Raw genomic sequence first — 17,813 nt, forward strand, 5'->3', positions numbered from 1 at the left:
TCAGCACTGGGACACAGATCAGAGGCTACACCCAGAGCACATGGAAATCAATGAGCACAGAAACTTCCATCAAGAAATGATATTTTGATGCTGCGCTCCCTGGAAGGTCAATAAATGCGTCACCTTTTTCACCTCTCACTGTGTGCTTGCAGGCCTGTGTCACAACAGCAGTGCTCAAGAGAGCTGGGAGAGTGTTTACATCTACTCCCCTCCCCTATTTTCTCATTTTATGCTGGGAGTTGCCACAGTTCACTTTATTTTGTATTTCTGGCACTTCAAAAATTCACACTGGCAATTACCATAAACAGGAAAACAAGGTGGGATAATGACAGTTCTTTTCTTTTTTCCCTTCTCTAGTGCTTCAAAATGTTTCATACCAGTGCTTCTGAAGAAGTTAATTTGCTCTTTATATGTCTTACATATGTAAGTTTATATATATTCTTGTATTTTTGTATATTTATCAGCTCCTTTTGCGTTGTTCTTTCCCAGCTGCAGAATGTGTGAGCTCAGAGCACCATCACCCACTGCCTAAGCAGTGCAGCGCTGAGCTGCAGGCCTGAGGCTTAGCTGCTTGCGGTCAATGCCGAGCAGGAAGGTTTTCACACAGACAATTCAGCGTGCCCTTATTCCAGGACAGGTGCCTGTAGATCCGTAACTCCCCCCCTTCCCTGGAGACCTCTCGGAGTTTAGGGTAAATCCGCCCTAAGAGGTCCGGCGGGCTCTTTCCCCGGAACTACAAATCCCATCAGATCCCGAGGAGGACTACAGCTCCCAGCGTGCTCTGCGCTGCCACGGCGGGCACGGTCCAAGATGGCCGCGGGAGAGGAGGAGGGGGCGGCGGCGAGGACGGAGTCGGAGTCGGAGGCGGCGGTGGAAGAGCTGCGGAGCTTCAAGGACCTGGTGAGGCTGGGACAGAGCCGCTTCTGCGCCCGGTGCTCTTCTCCCGTCCCGAGGAGCAGCGTCCCGCCCCCGGCGCGCAGTTCACGCCGTGGGGAGCTCCCACGCAGCGCCGTGTGTGCGCCGGGCGGACACGTGCGGGCAGTGGATCCGGGCGCAGCGGTGCTGTGCCCGGGCAGGAGGGGTAGGGAATCGCACCGCCGACCGGGACGGGCTGGCCTTGCTGCTCCGATCAGCGCTCCTCAGCCAGCTGCCTGTATTTTCTGTTCTGTTCACTTGCCCTGGCGTTTTTCGTTTCCCATGCCCATGGGACACCCCCTGAGGTGAAGAGAAGCAGTTCTCTGTGTGTGTCTGTGTCAAGTTCCCTGTGTTAACTAGGGTAAACGGGCTATTTTCTTCCTGATGACAGTCATCTCTGTTTTGAACAAATCCTGCGAAGCTACCGATGGGGGTGGGGATCACTGTGGGAAGCCTGACCTTTCAGATGGTTGAACTGGGGGCCTGATGGGGTTGGTTTGTGCTAGAGACAAGCTTGGCTCTGTTTCAGCATGTATTTAACTTTAGTCTGTGATTTAATTTATGTCTTCTTGGGGATGTCTGTTTCCCTTTTCTCTTTTCACTACTGTGCAGGGAGTGACGGATGTGCTGTGTGAAGCTTGTGACCAGTTAGGATGGAAGGTGCCAACAAAGATCCAAGTTGAGGCTATTCCAGTGGCTCTCCAAGGTGAGCAGTGTGCCTCTTTGATCCTGAATCGGGGAATGTCCCAGGAGCTCTATGTGAATGAATTTTGCTCAGTGAGAAGGGTCAGGGATGAGAGTGTCCCAGCTTCATCGTTGAGGATCTCTGTCTAGAAGTAGTCTTTGTGTTTGTTCTGTCCCCTACTCAGGTGGAACTTGGAATACTAGTTTATCCTATAAAACTCCCTGCAATCCAAACTTTCAAGTGGATACAAACATGATTTCTTGAGTGTTCACTCTTGTTGTGTAGTTCTGACACTGTGTTAAATAGGATTATTATGAATCATTTGAGCTGTTATTGACAGTTTTCTTTCTGAAATACCCAAGGATATGCAGGAAGCTTCCGATAGGTTTTGGACTGTGCCTCTTCTGATGGAGACCTACAGTGTGTGTGTGCATCTGAAACTGGAGATAGCTTGGCTGATTCTGTAGTGTGTATGATCTGCTTTGCTGTGAGCAGGCAATTCTTTGAAATTAGGTTTCTGAAGTGAGTCTAAGCATCCTGGAATTACAAGAAAATAAATTACTGAATTCAGCAAACATTTCTGCCTCTAGAAGTGTTTTGTTTTAAAACAAAAGCCCCCAAAATACTGTGAAGCAGGAACAGAACAATGTAGTGACAAACTTTGGTATCTACTCTGTCCTAGTACTTAACTGTTGTCAGACTCTTTTATTCCACATGTAAGGTTCTCTTGGGGGGAGAAAAACCCTAAAACCAACCAAAAGTAAGACTGCATTCCTGAGAAGTTGTCTCCAGTGTAAGGCCTGTTGGTAGCATGTTCTTCTGAGCTGTACAAGCTCAGGAGGTCATAATGGATTCTAGTGATGAATTCCACTCTGTTGCCTGCACAATTTTTGGGCAAAGGACTTGCTGTTCGAACCCTTCCTGCTGCAAACTGATTTAGATTCATTAATCAGTGGCACAGTTGTGGTTTGTGAAATGTGAGTTTGGTAGTGCTGTTGTCTTGTAGTTCCTGTGCCAAAGTCTCAGACACTGGAGTCTGTTTCCTTGTAAGCCAGTAAACAGACAGCATTTGGACTAGAATATCAAGACAGAGCCATTAAGCTGTAAATTGACAGGCAGATTTGAGACATCATAAAATAAAGCTTATTTTAAAGTTTGTATGAAACCTTGTATATTAGCAGAAGTTTAACTAGAGAATTGAATATTGAGACTAATTATTGTACAAATGAAATCACAGTCTAAAAATGCTTCAGAATTGCTCTGAAATTCTTTGGTTTGACCCCTTGTTCTTTTTTACCTTGTGTGTCTTCCTTTTTTTCTCTGTCCTTAGGGAATTCTTGTGCTTTATTGCGTAGTGCTTTAAAGGCTTCTTTCTCTGCTCTAGATGCGTAACAGTTTTTTGCCTTCCTTGCTGCTTCTTGTAGGCAGAGATGTCATTGGACTGGCAGAAACTGGCTCTGGAAAAACAGGAGCTTTTGCTTTGCCAATTCTTCAAGCACTGCTGGAAACACCTCAGCGGCTGTTTGCTCTTGTCCTCACACCAACAAGGGAGCTGGCCTTTCAGATCTCAGAGCAGTTTGAAGCTCTCGGATCCTCCATTGGTGTCCAAACTAGTAAGTAACTTACTAATATTGCACCAGTTTTCCTGAAGCCTAAAGTTAGCCAGGTCGGGATTGCAAAGTTAAAAATAGAGGATTTGTATGGAGGGTTGAACAAAAAGTGAGAAAAGCTTGTGATGCTGGAAGATAGAGATCTGGTATCAGGTTTGCGAAAGAAAGACTCTATGGTCTTTCCTCAAGGAGGAATCTGCAGCTCTTCTGCATTTTATGTCTAAACAGTTAAAGATGGAAGTAGAAGAGAATGTTCTCAATATTAGGTTTGTGTCCAGTGAAATTGCATAGAGCTCCCTGCTCTAGTGTGATGTAGTTTAGTCTTTCTTTCAGACTGTCTGTATGGATTCTTTAGATACTGTCATTATTATTATTATTATTATTATTATTATTATTATTATTATTATTATATTACTACTAATAATAATAGCTTTACGGGTATTTTTAGAATTTCTAGATTTTTCTAGCTGAGTTAAGGTACAAGGAATAGAAAATAAAATTAAGTAAGGAATTAATTGTATGGCATAAGAGGCCTGGGAAGGTCAGGTATGCTAAAATAAAGTGAATTCTTATCAATTCTCATAAAAATAAGTAGTCTTTCATTTGTACAGAGTTGTTGTAGGTGGTGGGGAGTAGGAGTAAACACTATAGTGCCTGTGGCTGACTGGTGCTACACTGAGGGATTCACTATATTCTATTTGTCCTGCAGCTGTTATTGTGGGTGGAATTGACACAATGTCTCAATCTCTGGCCTTAGCCAAGAAACCACATGTTATAATTGGTAAGTTAATGTGCTGGGGATATGGAGTGTGAATATTATCAAACTGCAGTTACCCAAAGAGAGACAGCCAGAAGGTTTCGTTAGAGTACATCTTTCATTTGCTTTTGTCCTGAAATCTAAGTATTGGTTTGCTAATGTTTCTAAAGTATACACCAGTAACTTTGTTGCTACAAGCTCATTCCAAAGCATTCCTGCAAGACCTCCTTTGGCTTGTTTTTTCATTCTCCTCAAGTATTTCAAATCCTGGTCTCATCCTTTGCAGTGTAGCTCATTTACAGTCTGTTCTGTATTGTGTTTTTTTAAGGGGAGGACATTCTTCTGAGGGTCTGACTCCATTAATCTTATTTCAAAACACTCTCTGAAGATGTCCTATGAAAGAGTTATTCCCACAAAGCAATCTGCCTTTACTTTTCTTGAGCAAAGAATCCAATTTCTGTAATGAATGACTATCTTGCCTGTTTGGATCTTTCTTTTCCTTTGCTTTAATTCAATTTGCTCTTGTGATGTTGTTGGTAGCAACCCCTGGCCGTCTGGTTGATCATCTGGAGAACACAAAGGGCTTTAACTTACGTGCTCTGAAGTTCCTAGTGATGGATGAGGCTGACCGGATTCTTAACATGGATTTCGAGACAGAGGTAGGAATATGCTAAAAGAGTTTGGAACACCGGATGAGTCCCTTTAAAATCGCTTTGTACGGTCACATAGCAAACACTGAGCTGTTGTCTAGAAATTATGAGCAAATTGTAACTAAGATCTAATAGCTGCACAAAATTCTGTGGTGGGAGTAGAACATAGGGGAGTTCTGCAGAGCGTTGCCAAGACAGTAGGAGGCATTTTGTCTCTGAAATCTACTGATTTCTCTGGAGTGCCTGATGTGGTCGCAGTTAATGTAGAACACAGTCACACACACATTCCTGCAGAAACTTTGCCTGATATTTGCACTGTTATTGGACTTCTGGAATTCACACTGCCTAATTGTCAACAAGCTATCAGCCTACACCTTCCCTTTAGAAGAGGAAAAATTTGTTTCTACTGTATGTCTGCACATGCATTACTCTTCATGTGGATGATCATTATATTTGGGGGACGCTTGTGTCTTAGGTGTTCATTGTATTCAGTATTCCCATTTCCTTATCTCTTTTTTACAGGTGGATAAGATACTAAAAGTGATTCCTCGAGACAGGAAGACATTTCTGTTTTCTGCCACCATGACCAAGAAGGTGAGAGCAGAGTACTCTACTTTAGTTCTTCCATCAGGCTATCCTGTTGACTAAACTGTATTAATACAGGTTTCTGACAAGATCTCTGTCCATCCAGTGCTAACTTATATTGATCTTACCAGGTTCAAAAACTCCAGCGTGCTGCTCTGAAGAATCCTGTTAAATGTGCTGTTTCTTCCAAGTATCAGACAGTTGAAAAACTACAGCAGTACTACATTTTCATCCCCTCAAAATTTAAGGTAATGCCACTTCTGTTTCTTCCCTTCTCTCATTATGTCTTGTCTTCTTCTTCCCACATCTGCCCAGTATCTTGTCATCTTTTGTGGCTCAGACTTAGTCTTTAATGTTGCACATGTGATTTTTTTTTTTTTTTGGTAAATTCTCTCTGTATTTCATTACAGGACAGCTACCTGGTTTATATCTTGAATGAACTAGCTGGTAACTCTTTCATGATATTCTGTAGTACATGTAACAATACCCAAAGGACTGCTCTACTGCTCCGCAACCTGGGGTTCACTGCCATTCCTCTCCATGGGCAGATGAGTCAGGTATGGACATTACGTGACAGAATGGAGCAGACAGGAGACCTGTGGCTTGGGAAATGGGCAGCACCATACTGAGTCATAGCTATGTTGCAGAAGGAGTACTTCACAGCTAGTGGACTAGACTGATCCCTAAAGATTTAACTAATGTGAATGCTGCCACTGATTCTGTAATATTTAAAAAAGAAATTAGAGAAGTGAGATTTTCGAGTAGTTTCTCCCCTGGTTCTTTTGTGCCAGTATTTCAACAAGAGCATATTAACTAGAATGAGTGTTACTCTCTCATTCCCTTTTTGTCCTCTTCCAGAACAAACGTTTGGGCTCTCTAAACAAGTTCAAGGCAAAGGCACGTTCTATTCTGCTGGCTACTGATGTTGCAAGCAGAGGTCTGGACATACCCCATGTAGATGTGGTGATAAACTTTGATATTCCTACACACTCTAAGGTAAGCTTGTCTGTGTGTCTGCTGAGAGCTTCTGGTCACCAGGAGCATAGTGAAGGTAGACAAAGGAACAAAGACGTCTTTTTTCTGCTCTTCTGATTGGAAGCCTAGTTCACAGTTCTGTAGATTAGAAGGTGTAGTTCAGCCTCTGCAGTTGAGTTGGTGTCTCAGTTTGGTTGGATGGCCTCATCTGGATTGTAGAACTGATCCCATACGTGAAGAGGGGAAGTGACGAACATTCTGTGTCTTTGCGTTTCTGTTCGGGGTATGCATTTTGCCATATTGCATTAAAGAGCTTTGAAAACAGTTTTATTATTATTATTAGACATATTATTAGTCTCATGTGTTCCTTTGATCCAGATCTGCTTTCATATTTTAAACTGTGTTTTAAAAAAAAAAGAAAAAAAAAATTCTCCTATTATGTTCAGTGAGCATTTGATCAAGAAAGGTGACTTACATTATGTTTCACCTTCATATCACAGAAGTACAGCAAACTGAAAAAAAAGTGAGTTATTAACTGTCTTATAGAAAGTATAGGATTATATCAGGGATGTGACTGTTTCCCAGCCTGGTTCCAGAAAGCGTACCATTAACATGCATTTCAGGAATTGCTGTTGTTGCTTACAATGATTGAAGATACTATACCTTGCAAACAGAAGAAAGCATGATCTTTCAAAGAACTACTTTTGGTGTTGTAAAAGGACAAACATAAAGAAAAAAAATGGAGGTGGCAGCAGCTTAAGTGATGTTATTACAGTTTTTGTGCTCTTCTTTCTCATCTAGCCCTGTCACAGAACACATCCTTTCTCATGATTCTTTCTCCACAGATCCTGTATGGAGGAGGGAGTATTTTAATTTCCGTAATGTAGTATAAAACCTGGAAAACAGCCTAGAACTGTATTAACAGAAGACACTCAGGCTCTTCCAAGTTATTCTCAATCACCCTCCCTTTCACTATGCTTGCCAAATTTAAATCTACTTGTCCGAGAGTGTCTCTGGAAGATAGACTATGTTGAGCATTAGATCCTAAGACTGAAAATGCAGGCATGGGCTCACTGTGAATATTACCTTTCCAAGGAAGTGATAGTGAAGTCTTAGCAAAGTCATGTATTGCAACTTTTGTCCCGCACTCTGGAATAAATGGAGTTGGTCTTCACCTTTAGAAAGAGAAGAATTCAAATGTTAAAACCAAAGGTATGCCACAACAAGCCAGCATCTTCTCTCATTCTGATGCTGCACATGGTCGTGAGTGTTTACTCCTGGAGTATTTTCTCCCCATTTTCTTGTTCTTTCCTAAAGAATAATTGTGTAGGCTGATTTGCCATGACATCTGTTCTGTGTTTGGTGAACATTTCTTATTGCTTACCAAGAAAATCGTTTTCAGGATTACATTCATCGTGTTGGGAGAACAGCTCGAGCTGGAAGATCTGGCAAATCCATCACCTTTGTCACACAGTAAGTGTTAAAAATTGGCAGGCTTATTCTTTCCAGCTCTGTTTCAGAGCAGAAAATATCTGACCTCATCCTGGGTGAGAAGAAAATACTACTTTTCATTTTGAGGTGCCAGTTGGTTTTATTTACTTAAAGGGGAGAGAATTCAAAGCCCAGTGTGGGGAGGGAGAAAGGTCTAGAGAAATTCTAGAAGCAGTCATGTAACGAGCAGAACTGTTTATATCTGAATTGTATAACATACATACATTTTTATAATATATAATACAGCTTAAGTAACTGTAGGGGGTGTTTATAATTACTGAACTGTTTGTCTAAAGAAGTCTTTTTCAAATCCTTCTGAACAGAGATGAGCTGAATAAATCAGAGAAGCCACCCCAAACAATGGCATCATTCAGATGCAGTTGAGTTGCTTGTGAGACCATCAGCACAAACTGTCTGTGGGCTGGAGATAAAGGATGAATTCAGTGAGTGGTGACAGCTGAAGCACTCTCAGGAGGGCTGATTCAATCTGGTGTCTTGTCTTCTCGCAGGTATGATGTGGAGCTATTCCAGCGCATTGAACACCTGATTGGCAAAAAGCTGCCAGCATTCCCCATGCAAGAGGAAGAAGTTATGATGCTGACAGAGCGTGTGGCTGAGGCCCAGAGAATTGCTCGAATGGTGGGTGCTGACTTTTTGTCCCTCTGCTCACTGTTGTAATCTGCATTTCCTCAGGTGCCAGAACTCTTGGTCAATCTATTGATTGCATTGCAGGAGCTGCGGGAGCAGGGAGAGAAGAAGCGATCTCGGAATGATAATGATGATGACACAGAAGAAGCTATTGGTGTCAGGAATAAGGTGGCAGGTGGGAAGAAGAAGAAAAGGAAAGCCTTCTAGTTCGGTATTTGAACAGACTTTTTTATTTTTCTCTTCATGGCTATATGAGCTGGCAAAAACGGTCTACCAAGCTATCTCCAGTGGATTTTTTTTTTAAAACTACATGTGAACTTGGGTGGTCCATGAGGAAAACAACTTCTCTTCTGCTTTACCAGCTACAGACTGAGCTTGGACCGTTGTGGTACCATAGTACCAGTCTTCTATTCAGAGACATCATTAAAGACTGTCACCTCTGGACCTGGAAGCAGCTGTGGTCTGGCCCTGCTCATTCACAAAGAAGTGCAATGTGACTGTAGCTTTTGCATTGCTGCAGCCTGTCTCACTACCCAATCTCACTGAGTGCATTTGGGGTCAGATAGATCTGTCAGAAAAAGTTAAAAGAAGCGACTGAGTTTTCACAGGGATGTGTTATGTGGAGAACTCCAAATATATTTTGGTTAATTTTAAAGCTACCTGGTTCTCCTTGTCTTGTCATTGACCTGTTTTGTTCAGTTTGTATATTTGCTCTGCCGGGTTTTCATCTTAGCTCAATCTTAGCAATTCACATGTGACATCAATACCTTAGATATGTCAGCTGAAGAGTGGCCTAGCACGGGAGCATCAGTTTTGGCAGGAGGCTATTCACTGCTTGGAATTCCATCCAGAATCTGTAATGATTGACATGATACAAGGAAAGGTCTGGGTTTTGGGTGGGGTTTTTGCTGCTGATTCTTGTAGTACTTATAAACGAACACAAGAGGGGGGTATTAACATAGGAAAGCTGCTCACAAGCAGGGTGGTGAAGAAAAACGGGTATCATAGAAGCTCTATTTCCCTAGTTATTTCTCTGTGTTAGGCAGAGTTCCATGCCATATAAGTAGACTCGTGCAACAATGGGATAAGTGTACTTACCTTCATATCTAACCAGGTTAGTGCTAGTTCTCATTGGCAATAAGAAATTTCAAGCTGGACGTTGCTGCTGGTGGGCAGAGAAGAATGAAAAGCTCCTCTATATCACTCAACGTGCGAATTTGATGTCCATTAGAACCACTCATAAACTGGATTTTCTGCTATATGAAAAACAATGTTCACAATAGTCTTTTTTAGATCTAGATGGAAAGTAGAAACTATTGCAGTAGTCGATGAGCACAGTGGTTATTTCACATTGTCAGGGTAAATCTAGTATACACTTGTATGCTAGTCAGAATGCTTTTATGCTTTTGTTAGGGGCAGCACATTTTGCAAAAAATCCAAAAACCATGGGTCTGTTTCTTCATGAGGAACAGACATACTCTCTGGTGCAAGAAGAGTGCCAGTTTTTCTCACTTTGTCCTTTTTATTTTGTAGCAGTTTATTCAAATTTCCCAAATATCTTCAAGTTTGATAGCTCTAAAGTTGTCCAAGATCAGTGGCAGATAGTAAGTGAACAAATCTTGGATATGTTGACTGCTAAGAGCATTCTTGAAAAGCAGGAAATGTGTATTTTCCATGGGTCCTAGCACAGAGGGGCAGGAATGGAAGCCCAGAAATTTGAACATAGAATCGTAGAATCAGCAGGGTTGGGAAAAACCACCGAGATCATCAAGTCCAACCCTTGATCCAACACTGCCGTGGTTACTAGACCATGGCACTAAGTGCCACATCCAGTCTCATCTTAGAAATCTCCAGGGACCGTGAATCCACCACCTCCCTGGGCAGCCCATTCCAATGTCTGATTACTCTCTCTGTAAAAAATTTCTTCCTAATATCCAACCTAAACCTCCCCTGGCAGAGCTTAAGACTGTGCCCTCTTGTCCTACTGCTGGTTGCCTGGGAGAAGAGACCGACCCCCACCTGGCTCCAACCTCCTTTCAGGGAGTTGTAGAGAGTGATGAGGTCTCCCCTGAAGCTCCTTCAGGCTGAACAACCCCAGCTCCCTCAGCCTCTCCTCATAGGACTTGTGCTCAAGTCCCTTCACCAGCCTCATTGCTCTTCTCTGGACCTGCTCCAGCACCTCAATATCCTTCCCAAATTGGGGGGCCTAGAACTGGACACAGTACTCCAGGTGTGGCCTCACCAGCACTGATTCCGGGGGAAGAATCACTTCCCTGGTCCTGCTGGCCACACTGTTCCTGACACAGGCCAGGATGCCATTGGCCTTCTTGGCAGCCTGGGCACACTGCTGGCTCATGTTCAGTTTTCTGTCAATCCAAACCCCCAGGTCCCTTTTCTGCCTGGCTGCTCTCCAGCCACTCTCTCCCCAGCCTGTAGTGCTGCAGGGGGTGGTTGTGGCCAAAGTGCAGGACCCAGCACTTGGCCTTGTTGAACCTCATCCCAGTGGAATCAGACCATCTCTCTGGCTTGTGCAGGTCCCTCTGAAGAGCCCCCCTGCCTTCCAGCAGATCAACGCTCCCCCCTCAGTTTGATGTCATCTGCAAATTTCCTAATGGTATGCTCTATCTCATCTGGATCATCAATAAAGATATTAAATGGAACTGGGGCCAACACTGATCCCTTGGGGTCACCACTAGTGACTGGCCACCAGCCAGATGCAGCAATGTTCACCATCACTCTCTGGGCCCGGCCCTCCAGCCAGTTCCTAATCCAGCCGTGGGCTGCCAGCTTTTTCAGGAGTGTGCTATGGGAGACAGTGGCAAAGGTTTTGCTGAAGTCCAGATAGACCACATGGTAATTCTATGGGGCCATTTGGTAGGAAACCCCACAGATAAGAGGAAACAGCCCTAGAATGTACCAGAGAGAGAGGAATAAAATGAGTGAGCTTGTAGGTGGAGATGCAAATGCTTGTTCCCCATGGAGCAAGAGAACACTCCCAACTGGTCTTCTGTCCTGCTGGGTGCTTGAACAAAATTTCTTATTCTTCACAAGCAGGACAGGGTTGGTTCCAGTATCAGCAAAGGAAGCTTAAATCCTTCTCAGGGCCCTGGGACCCTGGAAAAGCTCTTGAGTGTTGTTCCCAGCTATGTAATGGATGGGATGCATAGTCAGTCCTGAACCAATCTTGTAAGGTGATGTGAAGGGCACATGACTGCTGGAGGAGGTAGGGCAGAGTAATTTCCCTTCAAAAGTAGCATGATGCTTGCTTTAATAGCTTATTGGAATCTGTAGCATCTCTCTGTGTTCTTTCCTATATGGCAGGCTGTAACCGCAGCAGTCTTGCCCCTTGATGGGGTCAAAGATTCTCTATCCCTCCTCTGCAGTTGCAAGAATATTGGAGAGAGAAGTAGAGCTGCTCATTGCGAAAGGTTACAGAGCCTCCTTGAGAGGAGTGACTCCTAGACAGCTGGCCACCTCCCTTGATTTGGAATGACAAGCCACAGAAGCATTTAGCACTAGGAAAGCAAAGGTCTCACCACACCCACATTCTCACTGGTGCCTCACCTGCCACAGGTATGTGCATTCAATTTCAACTAAAAATACCTCAACAGGTTGGAGGGGCAGGAAATGGGTTTTTTATTGTGACTACTTCAGGAGGGCTGGGTCAGAGGGTGTTTGTATAACTGAAGTGGAATAGGGAGTGTCCAAACATGTATTGGGTCAAAACAGAATCTGCAGCCAGCCTAAGCAAAATCTGTAGCTGATCTAAAGAAACACGAGGGGAAAAGAATGAAGTGAGACCTGTCTCTGGATAAAAGTTCAGAAAATACCAGCACTGGTATGTGCATGACTGCATACTTTTGTACAACAACTGCTTCCAGTGTATTTGTTCAGTCAGGAGGACTTCTGACGAGCAGTTCTGAAGTACACCCCTGCACACCTCTTGAGTTTTGCACAGCAGGGAGCTGAGTGGAGGATTAACCTTAGTGTGATGTAAGGTAGGATTGGGCTAACATAACCTGTCATATTTTTGTAGTTGAAACTAAGTGAAGTTTCAATAAAAGCTGTGTTCTTGAAAAATGTTCTGCGGGGATGTTGGCAGTTTGAAACCATTCTACACTTTCTAAGTCTGTGATAAGAAGGTGATTGTTTATGCATTTGTAACACATATTTTAAATTACGTTTTATAGTTTTGATTTTTAGTACTGCATAGGTGACTACTTCAGGCACTAACAAATAGGGATAGAGTGGCCTTCATTTAAGTGTTCTAGACCTGACAGAAGTGGGACAATCCTTTTGAGGGGAGAAGTAAAATTAAACATTGATGTCAGTGTGGATAACTAACTCCAAGATAAGTGACAATAGCTGCAAAAAAGTAGCAAGCAATCCCTACAACCACACAGTGGTCCAGCACAGAAGCTGAACTGAACTGACCTGTCTGAAGAGAATTTGGCCGTGTCAGTTCCTCGGTGCCCAGGGGCTGCAAGGGAAGACACGGGCCAGAAAGCACAACTGGGAACCACAGTGGGGAATCCAGGGCTTTTTTCTGTGGTGGCAGCCTGAGCCTAAGTCTGCTTAAAGTAACCATGAGGCACAGAGCTTGTTCAAGGGCCTGGCAACCTGCCTGCTTCCCCTCTCCCCAAAAAGGTAAAGATAACTAGAGAGGGAGAGCTAAGTACCATGACACTCTCTCAACATCATTAACTTGTGCTGAGAAGAGTCTCAGTTTAGGAGAGAACTCTCAGAAATAATTGGGAATCTGGAGGGCCTTAGTTTACAAATCAGGACTGAAGTTAGTAAACATTTCCAGTTTAGACAAGCACAGAAGAAGGAAAATATCCAACACACTTAAAAGCCCTTGGACATACTCAAGAAGAAATGGAATTGATTGCATGACCTGTGAAAGACACAGGCATGTACCAAGCATTTTGATGTTGTATAAATGTGAAGTTGTGGTTTGCCTGCAATGACATGTGAGGAGCTTCTGTAAACATTCAAGTGAGAAATTAGTTATTGTAAATGTTGCAGAGGAAATGCTGTAAAAATCCAGCTTTGGTGCCAGACGTAGTCCATGTAGTCATTCTGAATTCTTACTCCTCTAGCTTTTGTACTTACCAGTAGATTTTGGGGGGGAAAAAAACAAAACCAACTCCTGTAAATATGGAGAATCAGAATATGAGTTTCTGACAGAATCTCAAGCTCTGGGTTAACTCTTGAACTTTAAGAAAACCAGGTTAAAAGACACTTTCTTATTTTTCAGATGGCTTTTTCTCCTGGTCTGACTAGGAAAGCTCTTTCTGAATGACAATATTTAAGAGGAAGAACTAAGGATGTTTTGTTCCTCTGGCACCTAAGAAATGGAAGTGGTTGCTTGATCTCTGGCCCAAGGATGAACACAGCCATGCCTCTAGTGCTGTATTTCTTCCTGAGGACCCTTCAGATGTGGAAACTTAGGATGATGACATAACTCTTTGTGCTTCCAAAGCCCCCCTGGGTGTATATGCCTTCCTGAACATGGTAGTTGAGTATATGCCATGTTTCATGGTAGGATGCGTGTTGGACTGTGCCAAGGTCATGCCTACTTGTGCAACAGGAGACAGTGGCACTGTGCAGTCTTCAGATATTGATATTATAGGTCCTCAGGGAGGGGTGGATGCCTTTGGAGCTTGTTCAACACTTTTTCCGGGAAGCACCCAGAAGCATGAAGCTGTGTTTACTAGAGGTTGACATGGTCATTTTGTGTGCCCAAAGGGAAGAGGACTCTATCTTTGCCTTCTCTGCTGAAGGATCCTCATCGTTGCAGCTCTTTTTACTCTCTCACGAATAAAGTTAGGAGTAGGACTCATGTAAAAAGCCTCTGCCTTCCATTGGGCTTGGTGTTTTCTAAAGGTTCCTGAGGAAAGGGAAATGCAATATGGGCTTTCTATGCAAAAATGTTTTGTCTTCCATCTCACAGAGACTACTACTTCTGTCTATCACTTCCTCCTCCTGTTTTGATATTGTCAAGGAAGGTGGGTTTTTGGCATTTCCCATCTGAACTGATTTAAGTACCCTTTAATCCTCCTTAAGTTTTTCACTCACAAACATGCCTCTGTGTAAAGGAAAGCAAATAGCAAAACTTGCTCTGCAAGTTATCTATGTGATGTAGAGGGAGGATTGCATGATAAGGTCGAATTGATTTGGTTATGCTAGCTTTTCATTAAAAAATTATTCCTTTGTGTGGCTTTTGTTGTACATTTGCTTCATCCCATGAACAAAACTAAAACATGAAATTGCTTGGCTTTGATGTGGTAAAAAGTCTTGCACAATAAGAGTTGGAGTCACAAAAGAACCTTCTTTCCTGCAGTAGCAATGTAAGGGGGCGCAGGATCCATGGAGCAAGCCTGGGAGAGAATGTGTGGAGGCTTATTCAATTCTATTACAAGCAACAGAAATTAAGGTACCCCAGTCATGCATGTAATTGGATATACTTGGTCTTCTACTGTCTTTATTGTAGCTCATTTGAAGGGAATTTATAACGGGAAATACCCAGCTGTCCTTGCCAGCTTCTGTGCTTGGTATATCATCAGCAGGGAAGTAATACTTCTTATCCTTCAATATGTATTCAAAATCATAAATTTGCCACTAGTGAGTGATTTCCTATTACTGCTGCTCATGTGCACGCTTACAGGTTTGCTAAACTTTTATCCTGGTGCATGCCAGAGGCTGTCTTTGGTTGTCAAGGATTAGTCTCCAAACGCAAAGTGCTTGTGGATTAACATCCAAAAATATGCTGAAGTCTATGGAAAAGACAGTGCAGTAGTTATTGTCATGTGAAAATACAGGGATAAAGAGGAGGACTGATGGGGGAAAAGTCTTTCTTTTTCAGTGGGATAGTAGTTGTACGGAGCTCTTATCTCCCTTGGTGGGAGAAGACCTTTGACAAGTAGAGATCTGAAGCCAACAGTGGTTGGGTGACCTTGCCTTGAAGTGGCTTCTGTGATGACACTCATTTCCTTTGCCTTCATACTGGCAGGACAAATATGTAAATTCCTGCTTGTTTTGCTGAAGTAACTGTGCACCAGAAGCCATGCTGAGCCTTAAAATGAATCTTACATAGAAGGAAACAGCTTGTGAGCTGCTGCACTGCCCTGGGTTCTGCTTCAGCTGGAAGGCTTGTCTCTGTGACTGAAGTGGGCAATGGGCTGAGCCCCATGGCAGAAACCAGGACTGCCTGACATACAAATTACTGGTACGCTAGAGCAGGTGAGCCTGCCTGCTCAGCAGAATCTCAGACGAGCAGAGTTTGCGTCTTTCTGCTCTCCTGAATTGTCTTGCAGGATTGCATTATTACCCAGTCCACTCCCATCATTTGATCAGATAAGGCTGACCAAGGGATTTCACTAACCTTTGGAAGCATTCACTGACTGAGATCTTGGGGCAGTGGTGCCCACAGGTGCATGAAGCTGGGGAACCACCTCTCCTGTGACTGAGGGAAAGGGAATCTCCCTGCATAGGCTGGAGTAGGGAAGCCCCTCCGCCCACAAGTGCCTGGGTGCAGCCTCCCTCCCTGCCCTCGGGCCTTTCCACATAGACCGACTTGTTCCTTTGGAGGCATTGGCCAAGGGCTCCCCTCACATAATTAACTGGCAATGCTGTGCTTCATTCCTGCAGCTGGCACAGACCTGAGGAGTTCTGCCGAGATCCTCCCCAAGTGAGATTTCCTCTTGCCCAGTATGCCTCACAATGTGTTGTATTATTAAGCTTCCATTTTTTTTTGGAGGGGGGCACCTCCAATCTTCTCCCCCCACCTTTAGTCTCTCCTACATGTCTGAATCCCTCCCTTCACCACAAAAGTCTCATGTATCAATCCCCTTTTCTAAGCGCCTTCTGCACTCTGCCCTGCTTCCTTCTCCCCAGCCTTGTGCCACCAAGCAGTCTGCAACCACGTCCCCCAACAGGGCTGGTGCTTTGCTTTGCTGTTCATGTTGCACTGCAATATGGATCTGCAGGCTCTTCTCTTGTCTGTTTAACAGGTGCCTGCCCAAGCTGTTTGCTTCCAGTTCTGTTTTGCTTGTGTTTTCTAGGGTGCAGGGGAGATGTGAGCTGCCTCAGCAGTTCCCATGTGGCTCTCCCCATCTTAATGGCATTATAGGAAACATCTCTGTGCTTTGAAGCCTCTTGCCAGAGGAAGTCACTACAACCCCTGTGCAGGTAGAGGTTCTTTCATTGCACCCCTGCAGGCACATCCCACCTCAGCCATTAAGGGACTGGCTGGAATCTGTGTTTCCAGGTGCTCTAGAAGATAAAAAGCAATTAGGTGCATGATAGAAGGCAATAGAGACTGTGCTGGGCTTTCTGGGCAAGTCTCTTGTTAATTAATGTAGCGCTGCTTGTTAGGAAAAGATGGTTTGTTTATATTCAACAACTTCTTTCAACTCATTAACTGTAGTAGTCAAATCTTTTTGATAAGTAAAGAGAAGAATGGTTAGTTTAGGGCAAACCAATCAAAATTTTTTTCTGTCCTTGAAGATTGTAATACATCCTAACCAATAACAGATTCAACAGTGTCATTGCTCTGCTTGAAGATTATAAATAAGTAGTGAGGAAAGTCAGATTTCAATTGGCCAGCAGAGGTTTTAACCATGCATACATCTAGATTAACCACTCCGGAGATTGGGGATTATCAACTGTTACATAATAGCAGACATTTTTTTTAATTTGAACAGGACTGTTAACAGATGCTGTGTTTGCTAAAGAAACCAAACTGTCATGTCATGCATCCAGAATGTATGCTTTATTTGGCAGAATCATGCATGTGGATTGCCACTTCTTTTTGCCCTTAGCTCTAGTGACATTGCTGGTCACACAGGTGAATCATTAGATGTTGGATTTAGTTCTTATTTGGGTTGTCAGGTAAGAACTGAAATTAGTTTGGTTCAGTTCTGGTTCAACACAGCTTCAAATCTACTGTATGTGTTCAGTTCTGGCTGAGGAAAAGCTAACCCCACGTGCTGTAAGATCTCATGGTAACTTTACTCCTATGAATATCACAGCCCTGTAACCTGATAAAGCCCTTGAACTGAGCAATAATGCTCAAATCCATAGCATATATGAGATCCCTTCATTCATATACAGCATAGGTTTGGGGTTTTTTTTTTCAAGGATATACCTTAGTTCATCCCACATAATGGGATGTGTTGTGCGCCAAGCAGGTCAGTGCTAAAATTTGTAGTGATTCTTTTTGCCTTTTAAAACGTAAGCACAGAGGCAATGAATTCTCTGTGTGATTAAATGAACTTCCCCACAGGTCCCAGAGATGGAGTACTGTGTGCTTCCTGAAATGTAGCAGTACTATCTGGTGCCTAAAACCTGCTAGGTGTTACCCTGGGTGAGGTCCCATCTGCAGCCAGGGATTCATGGGAAAAGCACTATATAGCCTTTTAAAGAGGCTCATATGCCAGTTGGCATATGTGGACTTGGGTGACCCAGAAGTGGACTTGGTATTTCATTACTGC

The 17,813-nt window shown here is 43.5% G+C and overlaps 1 protein-coding gene across 1 annotated transcript; it reads left to right on the top strand.

The window, feature by feature from the left end:
* Window positions 1–774: 774 nt before the first annotated feature.
* On the top strand, window positions 775–8,975 carry DDX47 (DEAD-box helicase 47). Its single transcript, XM_027680046.1, has 12 exons — window positions 775–900; window positions 1,528–1,621; window positions 3,025–3,213; window positions 3,920–3,991; window positions 4,508–4,626; window positions 5,140–5,211; window positions 5,334–5,450; window positions 5,613–5,759; window positions 6,061–6,198; window positions 7,580–7,650; window positions 8,178–8,307; window positions 8,401–8,975. Exons 1-12 carry the CDS (start codon window positions 811–813, stop codon window positions 8,521–8,523), a joined length of 1,362 nt encoding a protein of 453 aa, XP_027535847.1. The 5' UTR covers window positions 775–810; the 3' UTR covers window positions 8,524–8,975.
* Window positions 8,976–17,813: the final 8,838 nt, after the last annotated feature.

Source organism: Neopelma chrysocephalum, unplaced genomic scaffold, assembly GCF_003984885.1.
Source record: "Neopelma chrysocephalum unplaced genomic scaffold, ASM398488v2 Primary Assembly neopelma1_59, whole genome shotgun sequence".
In the NCBI taxonomy this organism is placed as follows: domain Eukaryota; kingdom Metazoa; phylum Chordata; class Aves; order Passeriformes; family Pipridae; genus Neopelma; species Neopelma chrysocephalum.

Coding starts and splice junctions, on each gene's coding strand:
- DDX47 (XM_027680046.1), top strand. CDS start 811: ATGGCCGCGGGAGAGGAGGAGGGGGCGGCGGCGAGGACGGAGTCGGAG. Junction 5,451..5,612: donor TCATCCCCTCAAAATTTAAG/GTAATGCCACTT, acceptor ATTTCATTACAG/GACAGCTACCTGGTTTATAT. Junction 8,308..8,400: donor CCCAGAGAATTGCTCGAATG/GTGGGTGCTGAC, acceptor ATTGCATTGCAG/GAGCTGCGGGAGCAGGGAGA.